General features: G+C 47.5%; 1 protein-coding gene across 1 annotated transcript; it reads right to left on the reverse strand.

Annotated features, from left to right (window-relative positions):
- Positions 1-1,587: 1,587 nt before the first annotated feature.
- Positions 1,588-26,308, reverse strand: SNX18 (sorting nexin 18). The gene is made up of 2 exons (XM_080933882.1): positions 24,583-26,308; positions 1,588-4,227 (listed from the first exon to the last, which is right to left on the reverse strand). The coding sequence occupies exons 1-2, from the start codon at positions 26,174-26,176 to the stop codon at positions 3,974-3,976; spliced, it is 1,848 nt and encodes a 615-aa protein (XP_080790008.1). The 5' UTR covers positions 26,177-26,308; the 3' UTR covers positions 1,588-3,973.
- Positions 26,309-27,151: the final 843 nt, after the last annotated feature.

A 27,151-nucleotide genomic window follows, 5' to 3' on the forward strand; every position in this document is an offset into this window, starting at 1 on the left:
TCCCAATTCTTTCAACATTTCAGCCAGTCCTTCCCACTAAGACAAAGCTCCACACATACTCATTCTCCCCAGCAGAAAAGGAGCAAAGCAGATTTTAGATGTTTCTTCTGCACCTTTAGGTCATAGCCAAAGAATGCTAGGGTTCCTATTTACCCAGCATCGGTGGATGGGCGGTGGCGGTGGCGGTGAGTATGGCGTAGAAAAAAGCAGAGATGTCACCCAATGAAGCCAGTTAAAATCAATAGGCTTCAGCCACATCCCAGAATGGAGTGTCAGATGTGGCACCCCTAGTTTGTGTGATCTCTGGGAAAAGACACAAGGCCTTCCTGGGGCTTTACCTCACACAGACACGGCAATGATGAACTCCTCCTCAGAGGCTCACAGTGTGGACCATCAGGTGCAGTTCATGGTGAGAGGGGCCAACGGCTTCCTGTCTTCCCTTGCAGGTCCTTTATGAAAGGCAGGCTGAGGTAGAGAGGGAAGGCAGGTTTGTAACATACATAGAGGTCACCTCACAAAGTCCCAAAGGGAGCAAGTGTAATCCCCAGGGACTCTGGCTCCTCGTGGTATGGCCCAGGTCCCTTGAACGCTGTCTTTTGGCTTTGTCAGGTTTGAATTTACCCTTTCTTGTAACCATTGCAGAGAGGTTGTAAGGATTTTACTTTAAGACCTACTGTGTTTGGGGTAGGATCCAAGTTAACTATCATCGCAAAGATCTCAGTGTACCACCGGGCCCAATCAGAGCTCCACGGATGACACAAGTGACCAGTCCAGTTGAAAGCCATCGGAGAGCATATGCTTTGGTTTGTGTCTCACATGGAGAAGAAGAAACGCATCCTACTGAAGCTGAAACTGGAGCAACCTTTATTTTTGGAAAGATAAATGCATCTGACCCACACTGCTCAAAACATTCTGAAGGAAGCAAACAATATTCAACACTTCTCACCTAAAATAAATACCGTTTGACTTACTCTGTTAACCAAGGACCAAGTTGAAGTGAGCTGAGTGGATAACGCCCAGAACATTCAAGGACCAGACAGAGTATTTGATTCCGAGAGAATTAAAGCCCACGGGGGAAAGAAACGCCAGGATTGAGGAACTTAATAGATGCTGAACATGTGGAGGTGTACACAGAAACGTTAGGTGGTTGATTTGACGAACCAAAACCTCTTTCAGGTTCTTGGGTATGAGAACAGCAACAGAATGTAAGGCAGTTAAACGTCAGCATCTGAGAGCCTACGGTATTGTTAGGAGGAAATGCAAGACAATGGTAGTACCAGGGAAGCCTGAGGAACTCATATCACTACACTCTCCTGGCCAATGGGCTGTGACTGATGTTTGACTTTCAAATGTGTTTCCCCATTCAAGGTGTGACCTGTGTCTTCAGATACAACCACCTAAAAAGCTATGCATGGCTATATGGTCAGTCTCACTGCAGCACCATGACTACTGCCCATAAACAACTCCCTGCCTGCAATTAAAATGCTAAGACCAGGCCAGAGCCACCCACCAACCCTTGTGTTATACATACATACATAGCAATACTAAAATTCTAGAAATAAAGACAAGTGGTGGCTTGAAGGGTATGACAGTTTATTTAAAAAACAGAACAACAAAAAATGACAACAGTAACAAACCGGTACCACACTGATCATGTGACCAGTATACACGTGACCAGCAAACACGTAATGGCTTTTCTCTTGGGTATTAACATTGCAGTATCTTTAGATACTGAAATGTTTCACTAGGACCAAGAACGTTAGACAGTAAGGATCTTGGATGAAAATGGACACTAGTGAGTCTGGTGCATTAACCCACAGAATTCACTTAAGAGTCCCATGAATCGGTGGCCTTATGCTATGTGGTTAGGGAGGATGAAAGTTATCTCAGGAGGAGGCAGCATGAACTTTATACTTCTTTGTACTTTAATCTTTAGTTTATAATTTAAACTATGTCCACCCTGGCTAAAGCACAATCGTACAAGACACTCAGGTAATGTCCTCGTTACTATTGCACAAGTTTAGTAATTTTATTAAAAGAAGAAAAAAATCAAACTGCCATCAAAACACAGAGGCAAATAAATGTGGCATTCAAATGAAACAAGGGGAGCTTGCTTCTTCAATAGCAATCCAAACTTAAACGCTACTGTTCTAACATCCAAAATTCTGGAGTAAAATTAATTTTTAAATATATATGGGCTTCCTCTAACTGTAGTTTGCAGTCAATGGAAGTTGCTTTTTAAGAGAACATGGCTTTCGGCAACAGTCCCATGTGCCTGTAGTAAAGACAATGCCACTCGAGGCCATGTCTGCCTCAAAGTTCTGAAGTGCAACCATTTGACCAGAGGTCCAAATGATTGTAATCTGTTCTTAAATTTTCAACCCATATGTGATGACTTCGTAGAGAGTAAATGTGCTGTTAGGTCATTAGCCCACTCACATTTCCTTGCTTGGCCTTTCTGCAAGCTGACCCCATTGGGTCACTGTGGCTCACCCCCTCTGAGACTGGCCTCTGTACTCCCATGTCACCACATCAGTACCAGGGTTTCTGGGGTGGTTGAGTGTAGTTCACAGGGATGGCAGATACATGTATCTCAGCCTTCAGTGACAGCGTTTACATCGCAAACTCAAGAATCACATTATTTAGCTCAGCAACCACACAAAACCATTTGAGATTTGGGCGTTTCACACCAGAGCCTCTTTGTGCTTTTTAAATGAAGCTGCTTGTGAATCTTTTTGGTATTTATCAGTCATTTATAGTTCCCTTCTAACAATAAAGATGATACTTAAAATAATTTTTAAGGTTAAATATTTTGAGGGGGGCGCTTTATCCATATTTAGTTTTTAAAAACAGTATAAATCAGTATCTTTTTTTCCTTCAGTACTGGAATAGTAGAAATTGTTTCTGGTCCCTCCTTAAATCAACCGACAGCACTTCTTGTCGAGCACAACACTGAAATTTACAGACATCCCTGAAATTTTTTGATTAAGTAAACGAGTGAATCACAGTGGAGTCTCATTCAGTTAACAGTGTAGATCCATTGAAAATCAAAACAAAAAGCTGAACATTAAAAGAAAATTTCAAGCTTAAAAAAAAAAAAAAAAAAAAAAGGAAGACAGGAGACCCTCCCCCAAACTAAGACAGAGTGCGTCGTCACCCACTGTTTCTATACTTTATCCCCCGATCGGATTCCTCCTTCTCCACGTGCTAGGGGCACGGCTGAAGTCCTCAGGCCCAGTCTGTGTGACCCTTGAGTCCAGGCCATGTATTACAGCTGTACGCATGGTGCCCTGCCTTTTCCCAGAGGCGGCAGAGTGCCTCCTGCCTCCGTAACTGCCAGCATCTTACCAGGCGATGCCTCCTGTGCGAAGCGATGACCACTGATTCTCCCACGGCCCCCGGAAATGGGAGGTTTTCATCTGCTTGTCACCAACACGCCTGCCCGCCTTTCGCTCTTTCCATCAGAAAAGTTGGGGCTCAAACACAGGTGGGACAGAAAGGAAAACAACCGGTCTAAAGGCACAAAGTCGCATAGCTGCTCTAGTTGGAGTTTGTAAACAGAGAGTAGGTTGGATTTAGGTCATCTCGATCTATGAGACTAAAAAGGCATCCGCAGCAGGCTTTTATCCAGCCGGCTTCTTTGAGACTCTTCATGGTTTTGAGGTCTACAAAGTATACACTAATATACCCAACTTCAAAAAGCAATAAGGCAAACAGTATACTCATTATCCAAAGTTACAATGGTAGTGTAGGCATACATAGTATAATTTAGTTACAAGTGTGGTACTGTTTCTGCTACATAGGCATATTAACTGCTTCCTTCCTACATAATTGTATATCCAGCCGGGTTCCGCTGAACACAAAACCGTCCCTGTGCCACCTGCAGTTGGCAACAGCTCTCAGAAAGCAGTTTTGTCCTGCTGTAGAAATTATCCTCGAACTGAAAACAAGTGTGCAGTCCCATGCGCAGTCATTAGACACTGTCGTATTTGTGAAGAGCTTCTTCCAACTTCTGGGTCACTTTTTGGAAAAATATTATCTGTTGTTGTAAAAAATGCTGCATCTGTGATTTGAAGTCTCTCACTCTGATCTGGTGAAAGTGATGAATCTCGGCCAGTGTGGCAAAGGAGATAGTGTTACAGCGGTCTTGGATGCCGTCGGCCTTTTGGACCTCCATCTTCCCTTCTTCCACGTGCCGTCTACTCTCCTTTACTTTGGTAAGAGCTCCTGTAGTCAAAGACAATGATGAATTAGGACACACGCATACGTGTATGCACCCCAAAGGCACAGCTAAGTATTACACAGGAACTTGGGTGCTCTCAGTCCTAAATAGTACTAAATAGTCTGAACCATTTCAGCATCCTTTGGAATTCAAAATGGTGACTGTAAATACCGATTTACAGAGCACCTGACCAGCACTCTAATGTTATGTACCAAAACCACTGTCCCATACTGAGTACCCCTCTGCAGGTTTTCTTGACATGCTATACCAAACAAAAAGGTACAGGATGTCCTTTCAAAGATAATCCCCAAACCTACATACACTTTTCACCCATGCATGTTAAGACAATCATTTGCAAAATCATGCCTCATAAAGGATGACTCTCCCTTCCTGAGAAAATCTCACTAAGGAGCTACTGTATAAAGGTCAGGGCCAGCCCTGAAACGCGTCAGTACCGACTCAAGCTGGAAATCAAGTGGGAGGAGAGGGGAGCTAGGCTGTGTTGCCAGTGTACAGTGAAGCTGTCAGGGTACCCAAACCCATGCCTGTACCTCAGAGCCTGAGCCTAATGATGTGCCTGATAGCAGGGGTGACATGTGCCCATATGCCTAGTCTGGCAGCATCTTCTTCTGGGAGGCCACAACTGGGACACTAGCATCTTGAATGATTAGAGGTACAGGGGCAGTGGGTTTTAAGTTTGCTTCAGAAGGTCACCACAAGGACCACGGCTTCTGGTCTAGTACTGCAGGGTGGGGGATGAGATTGATCATTTTGGCAGGTGCCACACAACGGTGGACTTTCCCTCAGAAGCACATGCCACACAGGAGGCAGGGCATGAAGTATCTACTGGTTTCAGGGCTGAACATCGACGCTCACATGGTCTGAACACATTTCAGCAGCTTTAGAACGGAGATGGCCAAGGCATCTAAACTCCGACTACTAAAGCAATCTAAAAGGTAGAGAGAGAGAGAGAGAGAGAGAGAGAGAGAGAGAGAGAGAGAGAGAGAGAGATTTTGTGTGTGTGTGTGTGTGTGTGTGTGTGTGTGAGAGAGAGAGAGAGAGAGAGAGAGAGAGAGCGAGAGCGCGAGCGCAGAGAACTCGGAAGCCAGGAGTGGGACCCAGCAGCCTGGGAGTGTGATGCTCAAGAAGAAACCTATTCAGAGTTATGGAGCTTGTTTTTACCCGAGGAGGCCACCTTGTTTCTGAGTTCCTTCAAATCTGAAAATTAAGAGAGTAAACCAGTATTCAACTAAGGCTAAATAAACAGTACACTTTACAAAATGCTATGTCAATATATATATATATATATATTTTTTTTTTTTTTTTTTTTTGTAGAAAACGCAGGACCTAGCATATGCCACACTCTACCAGTGAGCTCTGGTGTGGCCCCGTCTTGGCTTCATGCTATCCAGAGTGAAAACCCGCCAACAGCAAATTTTACCAAGAGAAATGCATGTCTGTGGAGGAACTTACATACCACACATTTTTCATGAGCTCTTTCTAAATGAGATCTTTCACTGAAATGGGCAGTGTCCCAGAGCACCAGGGCACAGCACACATCCGTGAGGACATCATCCCACCTGCCACTGAATAGGATGCGTTGCTAGGCAACACATGATCTCAAGACTACCCCTGCCAAGCTAAGGAAGTATGACACCGTCAACATTTCTCGTAGCCCGACCGCATCAGTGAAGTTTGAACATGTGCCTGCGCTCTGTATCACTGTGTGGTTTTGGAGACAGGGTCTCACTGTAGACTCCGAGCTGGCCTGGAACTCCCTTTGTAGACTGGGGGAGGGGAGAGAGGGAACCCACAGAGAACAGTCTGACTCTACCTCTTGAATTTGGAATTAAAGATGTACACTATGCCTGACCCTGCCGACTTCGGGTTAAAAAGACCCCACCCACTCACATGCCTTTTTGTAATACAGTGTCTTCGTTACTTTTGCACAGGTGTCCCCTTTCCATATATGTACAGACATAAAGCTGAAAAGATGGGGAATACTGAGAGGCAATACTCTAGACTGCCAAAGACATAAAACTCCCCATTTTAACATGGCAAAGAGAGAGAGAGAGAAGTGGGGAGGTCTTTGTGATTTGACTGTGTACCTCTGGGAGCCATAGTCCAGGGTGCAAAAACAAGGGACAAACTCTGACACTGACCACTGAGCCACAGTGTGATTCCCATGGCTGCATAGGGCACACCCTGCTCAGGTGCCAATGCAGCTTTCTACCCATTGTCTCACTGTGGTGTTCTTTTTGCTCTTCAACAGACACGAGAGCTCAGGCGTGAAACATGGCCCAGGAGTGTGCAAATGTCCCCTAAAGGATAGGGAACTCTGAGTGGTTAGAACTTTCAGGGCTTTCAAGTGTGAGTGTTCAAGGGACTATGTGTGTGTGTGTGTGTGTGTGTGTGTGTGTGTGTGTGTGTGTGTATATGTACGTACGTACGTACATGCATATGTATATGAGACTGAGCTTTCTTCCACCAGTGACTCTATTAGATAAACGGTACAGAGTTGTTATTTTTTTTACAGTCCATGTAATGGCTTTAATTCATTTAAGGAACACTGACGGCAAGCCTAACGTGTTTGACATGCTGCCTTTGTGGAACAGGTAAAATCAAACACATGTACCCATTCCTCTGTGAGCTCCGCAGGGACCATGTGGCAAGCACACTCAGGAGAAGTGCACCAGCCAGACACAATGACACAACACCACAAAGCTCAGAATTCTGCATGGGAGCCAGATGCATCTTCCCAAAGGGGACACAAATAATGTCAGGACAGCAAATGCCAGACTGGCTAGCTACACTGCAGTTGCTCGAAGAATCAGCTAGATGCCACGTGTTGTGCTAAGGGTAGTGGAGACAGGACGGAGATAAGTTAGTGAACAGACAGACTGTATGTGGTCATTGTCAAAAACAGCCCTAATAGATGCTAGGCACAATGCACACTCCCTTATGCTTGCACAGCTTACAGCAGATACTACTACTCTGACTTGAATGAGGGAAATTAAGAGTTGATAACCATGAGAGCCTGACAGTCACCCTGGCAACCCCGTAGAGGTGGGATCTGAACGTGTAACTAACTTAGAAGCAAATACCGTAACTATGCAGGAAAGGAGCCCGTGCCTGAACAGGCAGGCACGCAAGGTGGGTAGGAAGGAGTCTGTTCTCCCTCCTGGCTAAAGACTGCTGGTGCATACACACACACACACACACACACACACACACACGTGTGGCAGGAGTGTGGACATGAGGGGCTCAGTGACCTTCCTGTCTCCTCCCCTCAGAATCTGGGCTCAGCAGGTGAAGCCATACCCAGCTTCGTGAAGCAGATGCTGAGATCCAAACTCAGGGCCTCAGCACTCTTACACAAAGAACCATCCCTCCAGCCCGAGTTTGCTTTAAACATGTAATTCAAAAGGGCACGCTGTGCGTGTAAAAATATTTGTGTTTGACATTTTCCTTTCACTAACCTAATTCAACTTACCGAGTCTGTAAAACCTTTCATACTTAAAGACATACGGTTTTCTTATCTTAAATGTTGAAAAAGCACACATTACAGTATCTAAAAGTTTAAACACAAACTCAAACCTGAGAGGGAATTTTTGTTTTTCTTTTCTTTTTCTCCATCTACTTAGATGCTACAGAATATGACACAAATTGTCAATTCCAACCCAAAAAATTGCCAAGCTTTAGGAATGTACGGGTTTATTTGATGGGTAAAGTGTGACGTAAATTTAAAAGGACAGGACTGAGTGCTTAGAACTCCAGTTTGACCCACTTAACAAAATTCAAGTTTGCTGGCCCAGTGCGTCAAGTTTGCAACAGAGATGAGCAGAAGCCGTGTCCGTGAAAAATGTGGCTCCTGTACAAGGGCTCAAACCATGTTTGGGGTTACAAGGAAAGCATGCCTGAGACCCCTGAGAACGTGTAAACAGTCACACTCAGGAGGGTTCTGCCTTCACCTCCGAGGCTGGGGTGGATCGCACATTCTAGGCCTCCTTGGGCTACATAGTAAGACCCTGTCTCAAACCACGCTGCTCCGTCACACAGGATGCAGAACAAGCTCTTTAAATAATGTCTTTTAAAACAAACTGATAGACTGTGCTGAGAGATAAAATGAAAGACAACACCAGCGTTCTACAGTGCAGCTGTGGTGTAGGGCCAAAGCGGCCTGACTATGAAGTCTCAGTCATAACCAGGGGTCTTCCACATCTGAAGCAACATAGCTTCTTTTTCTTAAGTTTTCTTTTCTTTTCTTTTCTTTTTTCTTTTTTTTTTTTGCATAAGAAAGCAGTAATATTTTTGTATTTTATGGCCTCTAACTAATAGAACAAGATTGTTACAAGTAACTTTACTATTCCAGACCAGGAGTAAATGGAACACTGACAGACTTCATCAAGAGTACAAGAACACACGCGAAGGGGAAGAGAACTACTCTTAGGGTTCCAGAAGCTTCCGTCTGCCCCACCTCTGCTTACCGAGCTCTGTCTTCTGACCAAAGCAAAGCCACATTTTGCTGATGTCGATGCTCTGACTACCAGTTACTGGGCTAGGACTCGGGTTTTGTCCCATTGCTCATTCCCGCAGCTGACAGCTCGTGAGTTGGGAATCCTAAGCGTCTCCCTACACGTCACATCTTTTCCATGTTTAACAGGAAATATCAAAATGAAAGCAATTTGCAAAATTTTCCGTCAAACCTGGCATATAAGGAGAGCGGGAGAGGAAAAGTGGGTGGGGTCAGATCAAAGCAAGCTTGCTCAGATGAAAACACGACCCTGAAGCTGTCTCCAACCCTGGAGGAGGACAGTAAAACAAAAGCGAACTCCCTGCCCAGAACAGAACAAAGGGACCGGACCACACACCTCCATCAGACAAGCAACCCGAAAACAAGCGAAGGTGTCCCCGCTCGGCTTAGGTGTTCGTTTAGAAGGAACCTGGTAGCTAGAATGAACCACCCCACGTAGTGTTGCTGTGTTGCTTTAAGACAGAAGAGGGAAATGAAAAGAGTGGGGGGGGGGAAATTATGTGGCCAGGTCTAAGGTTAAGGGAGCACTGTTAAAGCAAAGGTCGCTAATGCTCATGATTAGGGCAGCAGGTTATAAATGAAAGGAAAGAACATGCAGGTCAGACCGAAAATTGGCAAATGAATGATTCTCAAAGAAGTACAGACAGACAAGATACACTAAAAATAACTTAGTCACCAGGAAGACACAAATCCTAACTATGTGGATGCTCCATCTCACCACGGTCGGAACGAACGTCACCGAGTCAAAAAGAGAGAGGCAGAGGAGAAAAGCAAACGCTGGGAGCGCGTGGTGTTCTGAAGCAGGGTTTACACAGGGTGGGTGGAGTGTGAGGTACTGCAACCTCTTCGGCGAATCAGCACACACACCATAGACACCTCACCGAACAATTACTACAGCTCTAATCACAAGAGCCAAAGTCTGAAATCAGCCAAGGTGGCCCTCAATCAACACCTCCATACGGCCAATGTGGAGGGCACAGAGAATGAGTGTTATTCGGCCATAAAGAAGCACAAATCGGGGCTGCGGAGGTGGTTCAGCCAGGTGCTGTGCAGGCCTCGGGACCTGAGCTCAATCCCTAGCACCCACAATTCACATAAGAGCGAGACACAGGGGAGCACTCGTGCAACACACCCCACCCCCACCCCCACACACCGCCGTGCCCGAGGGGCAGAGGCAGGAGAGACTCTTGGCTGGAGGAGAGCCTGTCTGGCAGTGTAGCCAGACTGTGAGTTCTAGGTTCAGTGGGAGATCTAACAAAGAAATACGCTGGCATATAAATGCACACACAGCAGCACTCAACGCAGGGGAATCCCACGTCAAGTGAAACACAACACTTTAAAAGACAAATATCATATTTCTCTCATGCAGAATCTAGATCTTTTTTTTTTTAAATAAGACATGAAAGTTGAAGGGGAAGTGCATGGGAGGAGATAACAGAACTTGAGGGCGGGACTAGGCTCGAGGTATATTCCCACTGTGTACAAAAAGCCACAGTGGGATTTCCACAGAGAACCCGTGCTAATAAATCAGGGAAGCGCGTAAGCGATGAACGGGAACGGTTTCTAATGGACGTTACTGGGCTAGAGGAGACAGAGTTAGTCATCCCGGGATTAACCTGAGCCGAAGCGCTGACTTTAAAGGGTCTACTACAGAGCAGGGTATGCTTTTCAGAAGAGATGTGAGTCAGAGGACTTAATCCTTACAGAAAAATGGTAGAACCCGTGCAGGCTGAGTCGCCTACAGGCTCACGAGCTCCAAGCCCTCTAGGACACACACACACACACACACACAAACTCAAAGCTTACACAGTGGTAGTTTGAATAAAAATGGCCCCCATGAACCAATAGGGAGTGGCACTATTAGGAAGTGTGGCCTTGTTGGAGGAAGTATATCTCTGTCCCTTCCTGTTGCCTTAGGATCAAGATGTAGAACCCTAGCCAGGCAATGGTTTACACGCCTTCAATTCTAGCAGTCAGGAGGCAGAGTCAGGCCAGTCTGGTCTAGCAGTTCCAGGGCAGCCAGGGCTACAGAGAAACCATGTCTCAGAAACAAAAACATAAAGGAACAAAACCAAAAAGACGTGGAACTCTCAGCACCTCTTCAGCACCATGTCTGCCTGCATGCCGCCACACTTCCTGTCATGACAATGGACTGAACCTCTGATCTGCTAGCCAGCTCCAATTAAATGTCCTTAAGGGTTGTCATGGTCAGTGTCTCTTCACAGCCACGAAACCCTAAGACATGTGTTGAAAGGACATTTCTGGTGAATACTTGGCTAATTTATTGCTAGTTTGACAAATTATCCGGAGTCATCTGTAAGAGACCCAAAAGTTCACTCACCTAATGATTTGTTTCTTAAAGGAGCAGCCAAACTGAAGGTCAGACTTCCACAGTGACCAGTCACCAACCCCATCACCCCAGGCCTGACAGACTTGAGAGGCTTCAGCTCAGACCCAGGTGCACAGGGCACTGCTGGTGCCAGGTTTCTTTCCTTATTTATTTATTTAAAGCTGAAAGGTGCTGGGAAGTTTGGGGTATAATTCTAGAATCTTACAAGAGGTGTCACTTGTCCAGAATGTTCCAGGGCTATGAGTTTCAAAGAATCCATGATTCCCACCTGCCAGCCAGCCTGCCACTTGTCACTTTCACACTACACAGGTGTTTACAGGGGACTGACTGCTCACAGCTTTGTGTGCGTCCACAGTCCCCATGTAGGCTGAGCAGCATCTCAAGCTGGCATTCAAGTACTCGGAAGCAGAAGCAGGAAGTCACCAAGAGCTCAAGGGCATTTGGACAATATAGTGAATTCCAGACCAACTTTGGCTATAAAGACCACGTTGTCCTGAAAGACCAAAAGGGACATTCACGGTCCATACTTTGAAAATTAAGAGGAAGAAAACTCATGTTTTTACTTTGCTGTTATGAGCAAAACCTCCTAAACTCCAATGCAGACTCTGTAACTGCAAAATTCAGCAAGGTGCAGTCTCACACCTATCTGACCAACCTTTGGAATGAGCTTTACCCCACATTTCCAACACAAGAGTCTGCGCCACAGACCCCCAAGGTCTCAGATTCACTTGTGTCCCTTCCTACCTTAGTGTTTGCAAGGAAGGGCCCCTTAAAAAGTCTTACCCACGAGCAAAGCCAGAGAGACGTGCCTCTGCACACACTCCTTTATCATGAACTTGTTACTCATGTTTGTGATGAATACTGAGCCAAAAATTAATTATTAACCAAGTTTATTAATATCGTTACATTAAGGAATCAAATGCTACAAATGACTAATGATTAAGGAAGTAGGCACCGTGCGACAGAGAGCTCCACTATTTACACACGACGTCATTAAAGATTTCCCTCTGTAAGATGCTACTGCTTCCCAAACATGTCACATCGCTGCCTTTGCAGAGGCCACGGGAGCACAGCAGCTCTGGTTTTAGTGAACACTGACAACCCACCTCAAGCTGGGCCAAGTCAAGAAACGCCCTGGCAAACCTGCTGGTGCCCTGTGGGCTCCACAGGGCAGACAATGTTCTGAGCACAACTGACCCAGCAAAGAACCAGGAAAAGCCCCGCCTCTCACAGGCTATACTGCCTCAGGAGTTGCCCCAACCCCACTTAAAAACTTGCCAGGGCTGGTGCCCCCCACATTCTCCCTCTGTACCTAAGCCTTCCTGGTTTTGTCCCTCAAAAGCCATTTACACAAAAGGCCCAGTCACTAAGCAACAGTGATCCAAAGGCTTCTTTTTCCCTTGAGAGAGAAAAGGGGAGTGGTAAAAACTCATTTGATTTTGAAATCACAAATATGCCGAAAACATAAAGTAGATTTTTGGTCTTCTATGGGTGTTCTCAGTAAACAGAGGCCTCGGTGTTAAGGGGCAAAGCAGAGGCCAGAGCGCAGGGGTGGGCAGTAAGAACACTGGCCCGGTTATTTTCATTCCCCGAAGCTAAAGGCTGAAAGAAAATGCTAATTTAGCCAAGGTGACCTACTTCCTTCTCTTCCCTCCACTGGTCCCACACCCTAGCTGCTCTCCTCCCTCCATCAGCCACTTCTCCAGCCCTTTCTTCCTCCCTTTGGGTCTCCACCCACTAGATAAGTAGGAATCTGGGCAGTTTGCTTGACCTCAGGGGTAGGGACTCCCTTGCCCAGTCACAGGTAGCAGCATCCAAACTGCCTCAAGGCATGCTAGGATAGAGCACTCTTACACACTGCCAGCAAAGCATCGTTTTGTCGACTTGCAGTCACAATCCCCTAAACTCAGCCTCTCACAGTCCAGGACTTAAGACATGTGGTCCCAAAACAAGGTTTTAAAGGGTTTAAATGCCACTGAAGCCAAGCACTGTAATGTTTAAAGATAAATTCATTTGAATTCATTTGCAGCCCGTAACTGCGCTAAATGAAGAGAAGTCTGGAGCTATTTTAAGAGAGCGGAGACAAGAATGAGTGAGCCTGGCTGCCTGTTAATGGGGGAACAAAAAAACACTCATTTAAAGAATACCATTCTTTAAGCTCAGTTTGGTCCTAAAAATATAAATTAAGTTGCTTGTTTGCGGTAAAAGCCTTGCTATACCCTGAAGGACCAACCAGCATAGCTGTACTCCAGAGCCAAGGTGCACAGGCAGGGGACACAGCACCATGAGATTGAGGTGCACAGGCAGGGGACACAGCACCATGAGATTGAGGTGCACAGGCAGGGGACACAGCACCATGAGATTGAGGTGCACAAGCAGGGGACACAGCACCATGAGATTGAGGTGCACAGGCAGGGGACACAGCACCATGAGATTGAGGTACACAGGCAGGGGACACAGCACCATGAGATTGAGGTGCACAGGCAGGGGACACAGCACCATGAGATTGAGGTGCACAGGCAAGGGGACACAGCACCATGAGATTGAAATGCGTACTAACTGGGTGTTCAGTTTGCCTCCTTCCCCAAATGAGGCTGAAGTCATGCATGGGTCTCTTTCGCTTATTTGCTAAAAACAAAATGTCCTTAGCTGGAACTTCATAGAGATTCTTCATGATGCTTCAGCTCCTGAGAAATACTAAACCTGGGTGGGGGTTAGCTCAGCAGGGAACCACGCTCACTCAACTAAGCCCTAAGGTTGATACTGAGAACCAAGGAGGTTTCACAATACTGTGTGACATAGTTCTGGACGGTTCTGTAAACACTGTATGATCAGGTTCCAGTGTGGAAAGCCTGAACCCTCTTTATCAGCAAATGCGGACAAAGACTTTACCATCCCACTGGCAGTGTCAGCCAGCTTTGGCACTTAGACTTAGCAGAGCCAACAACCTCAGGGACACACCAGTGAGAAGCTGGACTCCGAAGGCACTTCTAGGGAGTACTATCTTGGTTTCTTTTGTTCTGGGAAGATAAAATGAATCTTGGGCTAAACTCAGATCTAAATGCTAAACAGAAAAGACACTCAGCACGGGGTAGGGCAGAGGCAGGCCAGGTCTAGTGGGAAGAGGCACAGGAGCCTGGAATCTTCGAGCTGGAAGCCCAGAGTCAAGGCTCCCAAGAGGACAGTGCTAACCTGGAGCCACAGGAACAGCTCCAGAGGATGGATTTTTTTTTGCTGTCTACTATTTTCCCCTCCTAGTGTCCAGCTTATAACTGAAAGTGCGGTTCCCAGCACACAGGGAAAGCAGCTCAGGTCTTCTCTGATTTCTTTCACTGTGCCCACTTCATGAGGGCTGCCCCTGCATACCACCTAATGATCACTAAGTTTAGGGGGAGGTCCTACATCAGTCACTTTAAACTGAAACCCCCTCACCACCACCACCACCACTTGGTTTTTAAAGATATATTCAAAATATGAGCCTTAAAGAGCAAGATCACTGAGAGATGGCCCAGGCTGCTCTCCTTATTGGTTAGGAGCATCCAGTTGTGCACAGCAGGAATTGCGTGCCCTGTGAGTATAAAGCCCCAGGCTCCTGGAAGGCTCTGCCAGTCCCAGTCAAGAGCTGACATCATTCATTTATGCTGCCAGCCTCACTGTTGGTTTATTTTAGCCAGAGACTCTCTTCATCTTCAAAGATCAAAAGAAACCAGAAATTTTCATGTAATTAAAACAACGATGGAGGCCACAGTGGTGCATGCCTGCAATCCCAGCACTTAGGCCGAGGCAGGAAGACATCCATAAATTCAACGTGAACCTGGGTTACATACATATGGGGGCCAGTCTAAAAACACAAAACAAAAGAAGCAAACAAAAAACAAAAGAGCAGCCTGGGCTGCAGGATTTCCTACAACTCCGTTTGGCTCCACTCCTGCCTCCTCACCCCACTCCTCCTCTCCATCTGTCCCTAGAGCTGGCCTCAGCGTTTCCCATCACCCAAACTTAACACCTAAGGTAACTCAAAGCTCCTGCACACACCCAGCACCACACCAAGTGCTGCCGCTCGAGTTAACAGATGTCTCAAGTTCACCCACTCCTTTCCAAAGTCCCACACACAGGGCAGTTCTACTCAGTGGCCTCCTGTTCTCTGCGCGAACAGGGCTTCCTACAGTGAAAACCAGGGAGCAAACGGGCGCCCCCACCTGCGAAGGCGGTAAGAGAGGGGTGTCTACCTCAAAGGCTCCCGTGAGGGTTAGTGAATACAGAACATGAAGTGCCATGCCTGGAACGTGGTAAGCCTTCAAAATATGCTAGCAGCTTTGAGAATGATCAAGGTGTCACTATTTAGTTGAACCTCATCACCCCAGTCCTTGCCCACCAGGAGACAGTCTCCGTACACGTATGCCATTAATGAGCCGATGTCAAATGTGAGGCACACTTGACGGAGCAGGCAGGAAGGAAAGGGGTACAAAGCCAGCCAGTCAGTTCCACAGGGAGAGTGCCGTCATGATGGGTAAAGGCTGGAGTGAACACCTATAGCCAAGCTACTGAGGCAGGCCAGCAACTAGGTAGGAAGGGAAGTGGTCTCTGCACAGGGGGTGATGGTTCTGCCAGCACCTTCATTTCGGACAGCCAGTCTGTGTAAAGCAACTGCTACTGTCTAATCACCCAGATTACAGGGACCTGTTAAAGCAACCCTAGGAAATAACACAGGAGCTAATACCAATGCTTAAGAACAGTAAACACTAATTCCATAAAAGACAGATGTGAAGCACGTGTCCAAAGAACGATGACATAATGTTCCCCAGTATGCCTGGAATAGTGAAAGCCACAGAGCAAACCCGATAAACAGCAGCAGTGGCCACTTGTACTCCATTCCACCAGCCTGCCTGTCCTTTAACAAGAGTCTCGGCAAACATCGTCTTGGAAGGCTAGACAGTAAATATTTTAGGCTTTGTAGATCAACAAGCAAAACTGAGGTTATTATACAGGCACTTACAGAACCATTAAGAGCATAAGCGCCTTCCTTAGCTCAAGTGCTGTAAAATAGCACCTTCGTACACCTGGCCCAGAGGCTGCAGCCCACAGACTTCTGCTTAAAGCTATCTATCTCTAGGCATCTATGCTGGGACTGGGAGCTCCAGACTTAATGCTCTATGGGTCATTTATGTCCCCTCTCCCCGCGTCTGCAGACAGAAGTTCCTGTCCCTTCTTCTCTATCCCATGACACTGCCACCACTCAGAATGCCATGTTAACACCCACCACCGTCTCTTAACACTCCCCCCACCACCCAACAGCAGCTGTAAACCCCAGAAACTTAACAAACATATAAGCACCTTTTGACAGCTACTAAGGTCCACACAGCAGGCATTTGACATTCAGATTCAACAGATGGGTGGGCCCCAGCTGATTGAGAGGCCGAAAGGCTGATTTCTGTGTACACAGTTCCTTAGTCTGAGAAGTTCCCTCCCTGCTTGCAAATTTACAACTGCGTTCAAAACTTATCTTAGAATGATACTGTGCAAGTAAGAATACCTTCACCCATCTACTTTGATCAGTGGACGGCATCCTTGTGCATTCCTTCATGGACTTCAATGCTAGAACCAACAGGGTAGCTGTTATGTGCTTATGACAGCCATTCTAAATAAAGCATATTAAGACCAAGCAGGTACTTCCCATCCGTGTTCTTCCAAAACTCAAATATGAATCTTTTCAAGCAGAGACCAGGTACCCTCCACCCAGACTACCCAGATCGCTGAGGCAACCCTTCCCATCTCCTGGGTCCTCCGTGCACACATCCTACCTAACAGAACAGTGAATTGCATGAGGAGCCACCTACTCAGTGTCTGAGCTCCAGGATCCCAAGGCCGTCAATAATGCCAATATTAAACAAAAAGAACTATGCGTGTTTTCAAACTATGTCTCTATGTGTTCAAGCACCAAGTTATCATGAGGTACGTATCCATTTTCCACCCTCCAGTGATTTTTGGAAAGTCACTTTCAAGCCACGTAAATCTAAGACTTAAAATCACTCACATATTAATGACTTCATCCATAAAGTGTATGCAGAATCTATCTTTAGATCCTGCGCATTTTTAAATGGAAAAACAAAAACATTCCCTAAGTCACTGAAAACATCTCTCTCAAAGTCAGCCAAGTAGTTATTAATAAGTGCCTGCTTCATTAAATCTACACATATTAAGCACTTACTACAAACATAGAAATTAATGTAGCTGTATAATGCAGGGACACAAAAGGGAGACACCAAATTCCAGGCAATCACCAAGCCTCCAAGGGACTGCTTAGAAGGGACGCACCCTCAATAGAGCACTCTAAGCAATATGTCTGAATCAGGTTTCTGCCTGGGCTTGTGCCAAAGAGATGCTGAGCGCAATGAACCTACGAGGCTTAAACCGAAGTCCATTCAAACCTGCAGACTGCACCTTCAACACAGATCTCAGGTCAGCTGGGACTTCTTACCACTTCTACTGGTTTCCTGTTTGTACCTGCTCCAGTCTCCGGGCCACTCTTATTCTCGGCATAACTGAGAAATGTCCAAATGGATGCCATCCCTTTACTCAATCAAGATCACGAAGAGCTTCCATCTTGCTTGAACTTTTAACACATCCTGACAATGACCCACAAAGCCGCGCCAATGCCATTTTCTGTGATGGCCTCGAGACCCAACCTTTGACCTCCTGGCTGTTCTTCAACTTTCCTAGTGCACCACTATCCAAGACCTTGTTAGAGATGAACGCCCTGCCTGCACAGCCCTCTACTGCAGTACCTCTAACTTCCCTCCTCTCCCCTCCTTTCTGGTGCTACTTAAATCCCTTCTCATGAGGCCTGAATTGACCATCATTCTCGGTGCTCCATCCTGACTCCTGTACCCTCCCTCCCCCGCTCCACTTCTCAACACCTGTCATGTATGTATGTATGTATGTATGTATGTATGTATGATGTATGTATGTATGTATGTATGTATGTATGTTGTGCATTAGGGTTCCCTGTGCTTGTCTTTCTCGGTCTCCCCTCTGCTGGAATGCATGCTACACAAGGAGGTAATCACTTGGGTAACTGATGTAATCCTGGCAGTGTTTAGGTTATGATGTCTTTAAATCTTTATGCAATAAAAATCGAGTTTATTTTTTAGAGGTTCCTATGAATAAACTTACCCACTAAATAGTGTACAGAGGAAAATCCAATCCCATCAAGAGTTACCAAGCTGTAAGAAAAGGGTAGGAACGGACACCTTGGCTTAAGTACTCCACTAAAGTTTAATCAGACTACAGACCCACCGTGATGGCTAGTTTTGGATAAAGTATACACACCTTTGGGACTAATAAAAATAAACAGAGGACCCCAGAGGCTGGGTAGGTCTCACACTGACTAAAAAGGAAAAGGGAGAAAGCCCGAGTCTTTCCCTCTGCTTCCTGTTCCAGAGCTGGAAGCCGGCAAGAATCTCAACTGTACCCACCATGGACCCACAAAGTCTTCTCTCCCAGGGTGAGGTTTCCGCTTTCAAACTCAAGTAAAAGGAAGCCCTTATTCCCTTCAGAGCTTGTTATCAGATGTTTGGTTACAACATGGAAAGTAAACTAGTTACTTGATTTTCTTTTATTTTTGGAAAAGAAAGCTGTATTTAGAGTTCAGAATAAAATTCCCTTTGCAAACAGAAAAACACAGCATTCCAACCAACTGCTTTTGCAGCCTTATCCATTACACCCTCATTTGGGTTCTAGAATTTGCAGATATTTGCTGGAAGTCAGCTCCACAACACTGGGAGCCCTCACACAGCCAGGAGGCCAGGTACTTCCCCTCTAGAAGCATCTGATGAATTGAGCCGGGGATATGTGTTTACTGATCTGAACTTAATGTTCTTAATACTGTCTGCTGATAAAGGATTTTCCTGCTCCCAGCTTGCAGTCACATGGGCAGACGAAACACTACTGAAACCAGCCTGGAACAATGTCTAAATGTTTACTGCAGTCTTGATTTCTTTTACTTTCAATATAGAAATTATGTTATTTAACGAAGTAAAAATCATCTAAACAGAAGCATATCTAAGAAGTCCAGAACATCATATCTGTACAGATGTGGGGAAGGATGCTCAGAAATGCTGAAGCAATCTATTCCTGCACAAAATTAATCTGATGTGGGAGGAGAGCCGACAAGAGAAAATTTACATAAACCACCTAATGTGAACAACATGCAGATCACTCCAGATAATATCTCCATTTATCCCTCTGATGCCAACAATACCTCTGGAGTTCAGTGTGGAATCAGTGCTGTACTAAGCATCCTGCAGCTTCTGTACCTGTGCTGCAGTTCCCGTGGTAACAGGCTGCTGGGAGGGAGGGTACACTTATTTGAATGGTGTTTTAATGAAATTAATCCCCATTCTTTTAAAGCACCTTCCTGTTCTCAAAACCAAACATTTAGTAAGAAGCTACTAAGCACTATGTAACTTAATCATCATGATGACTTTGAAGAAGCCCCCCTCCTTGCCACTGAAGACTGGGGACGGGGGTCCAATTACCTGTTCAAAGTTGGTTCCACTCACACATCATGTATGCGGCCCACCAGACTCCACCACACTGGCCTACAGACAGGCCTGGTGCCCAGCCATGAAGCTGCACACAAGACTTCTTGCCACTGTAGCTCAGTTGTCAGACCCAAGCTGTTTCCATTATCCTCGGGCTCTCAGCAACCGGGCACCACCACAGCAGGATGATCACCTTTGTCATCATCCAGAGCTCACCGAGAACCAGAACTGTCCGTGCTGTCTGAACATCCACCGCCAGGTGGTCCTGCTCAGCTACCAGACCACTTTCCTGGTGACAATCGTGCACTACAGGCTTCAGAAATGATACAACCCAATTTAATCATAAACTCTGGTTTTAAAACATTAGAAATAATACAGCAAATTTTTATACAGATGCCAAAAAGGAACCTAAGTTTAAGGGAAATTTCTTGTTTCCTAGTGAATCACAGAATTTCTCATGCACCTGACAGAGTTTCTCATCAAGAAGGGAAGTCCCATGGAGCCCAAGGGTGCCAAGAGTTCCTCTTGGAATTGACAAGGAATTAAAGTGCCCTGCTCTCTCTCAGTTCAGCTGGGACTGGCTTCCCAGTGGGGCAGGCAGGACTACAGGGTTCAACGTTTAGAAACCTCTGGCCAGGAGAATGGAGAGGCGTCCATGCAGGACAGCCGTGGGTCATGAGTAGGAGTGGTCCCCTGGTCAGTCACATTTAAGCTTTAACCAAGCAACTGACTCCTCTACTTTAAAACCAAAGGTTACCTTAGTTCTAAGAAAAGGTCAAACTGGGACAAAGGTTACATCTAGAAATGTAGTCAACAGCTGAGGTGGAGGGAGGAAAAGGGAGAAGTGAGCCAATCAAGATAAAACAGTTGAACTCAAAGAAGCATGGACCGCAATTTCTGGCCCAGGGGTTTCCAAAGGATGAACTTGCAAACAGCCCACCTCCTTGGTCCTTCCTCTAGATTCCTGGCACCACCTTCTTCAGGCTATCTTTAGCACCAGAGACAGGGGCACTGAATGAAAGCTGGGGCACCAAGGCCTCACCTTGCCTGCCCTGCCTGGACACTGGCTATCTTTAATTAATGTCTGAGGGCCACAGGACCAGCCCTCCTCAGGTGGGTGAAAGGTAGTGCTGAAATCCTACCCAGCAGGACAGACAGGCCAGCTTCTTGCCACCGGGCCTCGGTCCTGGGCTAGTTTCTGGTTGAGAAGTCAGTGCAGCCTGGGACATTTAGAGCAAAGTGAGTTCACAGCACCGAGTGAAGAATTCGAGAGGGATTCTATTAACTCCAGCCCTGCTCTGAGGACACAAACCACATCTGTCACTGTTCCTCTGAGCATCACTGCCATAGCGCTGGAGACCCCTCGTAAGATTCCCCTTCAGCCTGGTTACCTTTCAGTGTGACATGGCCTGATGCCTTTTTCTTTGGAATGAAGAAACTGCGCTCCACGGCTCCCTCCAGACCCACAGTCCACATTCATAAGCAAAGATGAAAAAAAGGGGTCTCTTCATTTCTCGGTTATTGTTGTTCCCTACGTAATACCCAAGAGGTAAGTGTAAAACTTTTAAACCATGGGTTGGGTTGCTGCCATCCAGATGCGGCTTTTATTAACCGGAGAAGCTAATCGTATCTTTGGGAACTACACTGAATGTGCTGTGACTCCCATAATAAACACTCTCCCACAAACTGTCTCAAAAGCACCGGGCTTCAGCATTATCAAAGCACACTGAGGGCAAGAAAGATAAACGGAGAGAAAATAAAACACTACCACCAAGGGAAGCAAAATCAAAGCCACGCACGGGGTTTCCAGGTCAGCGACAGAGCTGAGCACATTCACTGCCTACAGTCTACAGAGCTGAGAGGATTCCTGTTAAGTCAAGAAAAACTATGACTGCAACCTGAACATATCCTAAATTTCCATCCAACACTACTACAAATTACAGCAACCCCCTTCAGGCTCCGCTCCGCTCCATTAAACTAAGCAGGTCTATTTAGCTAAGAGTCCATTAGCTGATTTAAAAACACAATTCTAGAATTATCATTTAGCTGATGGAACCATATGGCTCTCTTTACCCTTGCTCAAAGCACCGAACTAAGACCTTTATTAGCCTAAGCAGAAGCCAGCCCACCAGATTTAAGCGTACCCACCCTCAGTCTGTAAGGCTCAGATCCCTAAAGGAGGCCAGTGCTGTGTCCTGAGACTACAATGCTCCCAGGGCGAAAGCCTGGGAAGATGTCGCAGGGATCCAGCAGGGATCCAGCAGAACCTGTTCCCCTCCCAGGCTCCATCAATGACTCTTACAAGGGAGGTTAAGTGTTGCCACAGAATTACCAGAGAAAGAAAACTACCCAGAAAAGGCACTGAAGGATTCCTGATTGAGGAAAGGGGTTGCTGAAGCCACAGCCTACTAGGCAGTGCTGCTCAATGGGACTCTGAGCAATGATGGAAATACCTGTGTCTCCTGCCCAGCCTTCGGGATGGACACAACCCATTTATTTAAGCACTTGTTTCTTCTGAGGTTCTCATCAGACTTAATTTTAATTTGCCATATATGGAAAATGAAGCACCACCTTTTCCTTAAACAATGAGAACGTCTGGGGTAAAACAAATAATTTTGAATTTCTTAACTTTAAAATTTCTTCCTAAACAAAAATATAAACTTTGGATCACCTGCAACAAAATATGGGAAAGTCCCTTTGAGTTTTTCTTGTTTGTCTGTTATTTTTTGCAGTTGTTATTCTCAAAAGTCAGTTGAGCCCTTTGATGAATTATACTTTGAGATCTTGGGTGGAAAAACAAAAAACAAACAAACAAACAAACAAAAAAAAAAAAAACCCCTCAAGCAGTAAACAAGCTCCCAAGTGCTCAGGTTGAAAAGAGTCATTCCAACAGGCCGGGGGCAGGGTCATCTCGTTTGTACAGTCCCTGCTAGCACCCTTGACTGTTATATATGGCTTGGAAGGAAGCATTCCTGGGGTATGCATAGGACACTGTAGCTTTAAGTGGCAATATTCTAAAGACAAAGCTATCTAAACTCAGGCTCCGGTACATTTACACCAAGGTGACAACAGAAACAAATCTCAGACCATGACTGCAGTTTGATCCCTAGAACTGTGTAAACCACATAAAACAGCACTAGGAAGGACTATCAGACCCTAAGCAACAGAAGACAAATCCAAGTTTTTAGGAAAAAAGTTCAATGGCTGACTAGACTAAAAGAACCAGGGACGAAGCCCTGAGGACAAACACAGCTTTTCCCATACTGTTTCCACAGCAGGGAATGCCAAAGGCCTGACTGACAGTAAAACCAGCAAATGAGCCCACAGAGAGGTGGAGCAGACAGACAACTGCCCGCCCCATGGGTGTCTGTACTGGTTCTGCCCTCCAATGATCGCCAACATTCCGTACAAACTCAGGGAAATTCCTAAGTAGGCAGCCGGCATGTGACCTGACAGAAGAAATACAGTGGGATTTAAATGGCAACGTCTTACATTAAAGACTCAAAATGTCAGTGTCACTAGCGGTGGCCTGGAAGGTAAGGGTTCATAACAACTTAAAAACATAAGGAATGCAGATGAGGTTAAATGCGGACCAGCAACATTGTTATTGCTCAAAGAGCTAACTCAGTCTTCCACTGCATTTGTGAATTGTCAAGAAAGTGGTCATTCTCCAGGAAAATAGCTCCACTGATATCCGCACCGTGTTTCACAGCAGCAAGAATGGACCGTGACCTTTGAACTACCCCATCCCCCCACCCTATTTAAGTCTGAGGCCTTGTCACAGGGAGAAGGGGAAGGAAAAGGACAGAGAGGAAGAAGGCAAGGAGCCGGATATTTCCAAATGGCTGAAGGCTTGACACAGATTTGTTCTATTTGCTTCCAGAGGGCCAGAAAGACAACTAAGAAAGAACTTAGCTGAACACAAGAAAGAAAAAGGCAAAGATCAGGTATATTCACAAAGCTTTGTCCCACGTGGCTGAGGAGAGAGCAGGTCACCCCCACCCAAGGCCAAATCTGGCTCTCCATGCAGCCTTCACCACCCCACTGCCACCTCCCCACTGGACCTCCAGAGGCAAGGCCACGTTCTTAAGAGCAACTCCCATCTCTCAATCAATGGAGTCATTATATCCGAAAGCCAGCTAGTGAGTAACCTCAGGTCAGGCAGGCATGACTGCTGTAGTTTACAAAAAATCATTTGCAAAGTCAGTGCTTTTAACAAAAGCCATGACCACACCAAACTACTAAAAGCACTCTGATGCCGGGAAAGCGAACTTCCTGCTCTCAGACAGACACAACATTCCTATTTCACCCCAACTAGTCTCCCACATCATCTTCCTAAGGAACAGTCCAAATGTCAGTTGGTTAGTAAACTCCAAACCAAAAAGGGGATAGAGTTCCAGAAGGTCGAGAGCCTTTAGGCGTTTTTTTTTTTTTTTTTTTTTGAGCGGACACAGGAAGTCCTGTGCTGCCCCAGCATTGTGAGCTGGCCCAACTCCCCTGCCACTGCGGGAACTGAGGGAAAGCCCGACTTACCTTTATTCCCCGGCACCCATTCTTCCTATTGTTCCTCCCATCTCGGCCGGCACTGCAGTATTCACTACCTAGCCTGTCGTGGGTCCCCAGCTAATTCTGCCCAATCCACAAGCTTACAGACCAGAGCAGCTGATTTCCCTGCCTATTCAAATTTTGGAATGACAACAGGATCCGAAAAACTAGCGCACGCTGAAGAGTGGCAGTCCCTGACTGGAAGGAGCAATCTAACAACCCACTGAAAACTTTTAAGGAAAAGTCCCAACAGTCCTCAACCCTAAGGGTCCCCAGACATGGAGAACGACCAGGAGACTGAAACCAAAGAGTGGTACACATATCAAAGTCACCGCTTTCTGCCCTAACAAAACATCCCGTGCCACCTGCCCTCCAGGCTAGGCTTTACCTTTCTGAACATGGATGATGTCTGGGAAATTAGCCAGGTGCCCCTGATACAGTGCTAACAGGTCCATGACTGGGTCCAGGTCCTGCCTGGGCTGCTCAGCGAAGAGTTCGCCGATGGCATCATAGGCGTCTCCAGTGAAGGCAATGGCCTGATTCAGACCCACGGAGAAGGCCTGCTGATCCAGCTCAAAGGCTTGGCTGAGGCCCCGGAAGGACTGGCCCACCTTCTGATACTCCTTCTTGAAGCCAGTCACCTGCTTGCGCGCAAACTCGTTGGCAGTATGGTTGAGCTGCAGCGCGCTGTCGTCCATCTTCTTGGTGAAGCATTTGAAGCCATCGATCTTGCTTTCCACCTCCTGCAGGTCCAGGGCGGCGGCAGGTGGTGTGCTCAGAGTGAGGAAGAAGTTGGCGCCCACCATCTCATCCTTCTCAGCCTTCCGCTTACCCTGTTTCCAGGCCTTCTCATCAGTGCTGCTGGGGCAGGTCAGGAAATGTTGGAAGACATCGCACTGGGCCAGCACGGGATGGCTGGCCATGTGGTTCATCCACCAGATCAGACCCTTCCTGCGCTTCGAGATGAAGTCCTCCTCGAAGCGCCCCGTGGCCTGCTTCTCCGGCAGATGAGGCACCGAGATGACCGGGAATTTCTCAGCCAGGCGCGCGTACAGCCAGTCGAAGTGCTTATAGCGCCTGTGCACGGGCACCTGGGTATGCGTGGGCACCAGCTTGTAAGAGATGTAGCTCTTCATACCCTTGAACTTGGTCTGCTTGGTGGGGTCGTCGATAGTACACTGGAAGGGGTAGGGATTCTCCTGCCACTCGGGGCCGTAGGGACCAAGCACCACGCACAGCTTGTCCCCATCCTTCACGAAGCCTGACGCCTCTCCCAGCACGAAGGCCTCCCCGCCCGACTTGACGAAGGTGGAGAAGCGATTGAGGTTGCGGCTCACCGTGGCAGAGCTCTTGGCTCCAGACGCTTGGTGCGGCGGTGGCGCCGAGACGCCGCGTGAGCCCAGCGACAGGTCCGAGCGTGTGGACAGGCGGTAGCGGCCGGCCGCGCCACCGCCCGCCGATGACGAGCCGTCGAGGTCCGGGTAAGCTCCGCTGCCCAGCGCGCCTGGCTCATCGGCCACCGTGGAGCTGTCGTCCCACTCGTCGTCCCAGTCATCGTCGCTGCCCAGGCTGGCCTGGTAAGCACCGTAGAGCTGCTGGGGCGACGGCTGCAGGGCGCCTCCGCCGTAGGGAAAGCCGGCGCCCGGCGGCTGGAAGGAGCCCGGCGACGCCTGCGGCTGAAGCAGCGGCTGGAAGGCAGCGGGCGGCGGGGCGGGCAGGGGCTCGAAGCCGCCCGGCGGCACGTTGGCGTAACGGGCCGGAGCTCCCGGGCCGCCGTCGGCCGGAGGGCCAGGCTCGGGCGCACGGATCACCTGCACGTACGAGGCCGGGAAGAGGCCGCGGTCGCCGCGGCTGTTGATCCCTTCGAGCCAGCCCTCGATGTCCTGCTCGCTGCACAAGCTCAACACCTCGTGCTCCCGCAGCGAGATCTCACCGGGGTTCTCGGACCTAAAGTCGTAGAGCGCCCGGGCGCGCAGCGCCATGGTCCCGAGCCTGGCGCCCCGAGCCCGGGCCGGTCCGAGGGCCCCGCGGCCAGTACCCGCGCCCCTGAGCGCCGAAGGGAGCCTTGAGGGCAGCGCACGGTCCGCGTCCCCCTCCGCTCGCGCCCTCCGTGCAGATCCGCTCTGCTCTCTGCAGCGACTGGGGCTCGCGGCCGCCGCCGGCCGGGGGCGGGGCCCGGGCCTCCCACGTCCCCAGCGGAGCTAATCCATTGCCGAGAGCCGCGTGCCAGACAAGAGCAAGGGATGGCCGAGCAGCCATGCCCGCGCCGACTGTGCGGCCGCAGCTGCCCCCTTGTGGCGGCTACGGAGAAGGAGCGAGCTGGAGTGACCACGTGGTGGGTGGGAGGATTTCAGAAGTGAATTATCTGAAATTGATTACTGTTTACGTCATAAAATGGAGGCGGTTGTTTGATTGTTTGTTTGAGTGAGTGATTGTTTAAGAAGTGAGTATTTGCATCCACGATAGCTGGCTGTTCCCTCTCTGACAGCGCAGAGTAAATGCTCCTAAAATGACCTTAACCCCTGCGTGTAATAAAGGAGTTCACAAGGAAGATTAGCTGTTGCACTGATAAGTACGTCTTTGCCAAGGTTACTATGCAGCAACTCACCAGACACTCATCTTGTCGCTGAAGGTATGGCTTCTTTCCTTCCTGTAGTCTCTGATCTTGTTGACAAGGAGTGGAGGAGACAGACAGGAACAAAGTTACGAGTTTGAGCTGATCCTTGTTTAACTGGAGGTGGTGCAGGGAGAGAGGAGCTGAGAAGCTTCCAGTGACTGCGCTGAGTGCTAGCACTGTGTCGCGAATGAGAGTTCAGGCTTTGGGGCCAGGGTGCCGGAGCCAGGCGGTGTTCTGATAGTGACTGGCTGTATGACCTTGAGCGAGTCACTTGTGGATTCTGTGACACCATTCTTATCTTACAGGTGAAGGAAGTAAAACGCTAATGTACTCAGTAAGC

This window comes from Micromys minutus, assembly GCF_963924665.1.
Source record: "Micromys minutus genome assembly, chromosome: 20".
In the NCBI taxonomy this organism is placed as follows: domain Eukaryota; kingdom Metazoa; phylum Chordata; class Mammalia; order Rodentia; family Muridae; genus Micromys; species Micromys minutus.

Bases quoted from the DNA above. Each gene is read 5' to 3' on its own strand.
- SNX18 (XM_080933882.1), bottom strand. From the start codon at position 26,176: ATGGCGCTGCGCGCCCGGGCGCTCTACGACTTTAGGTCCGAGAACCCC. The intron at 4,228-24,582 runs GTAAAGCCTAGC...CTTTGACTACAG, and splicing joins CATCATCCATGTTCAGAAAG to GAGCTCTTACCAAAGTAAAG.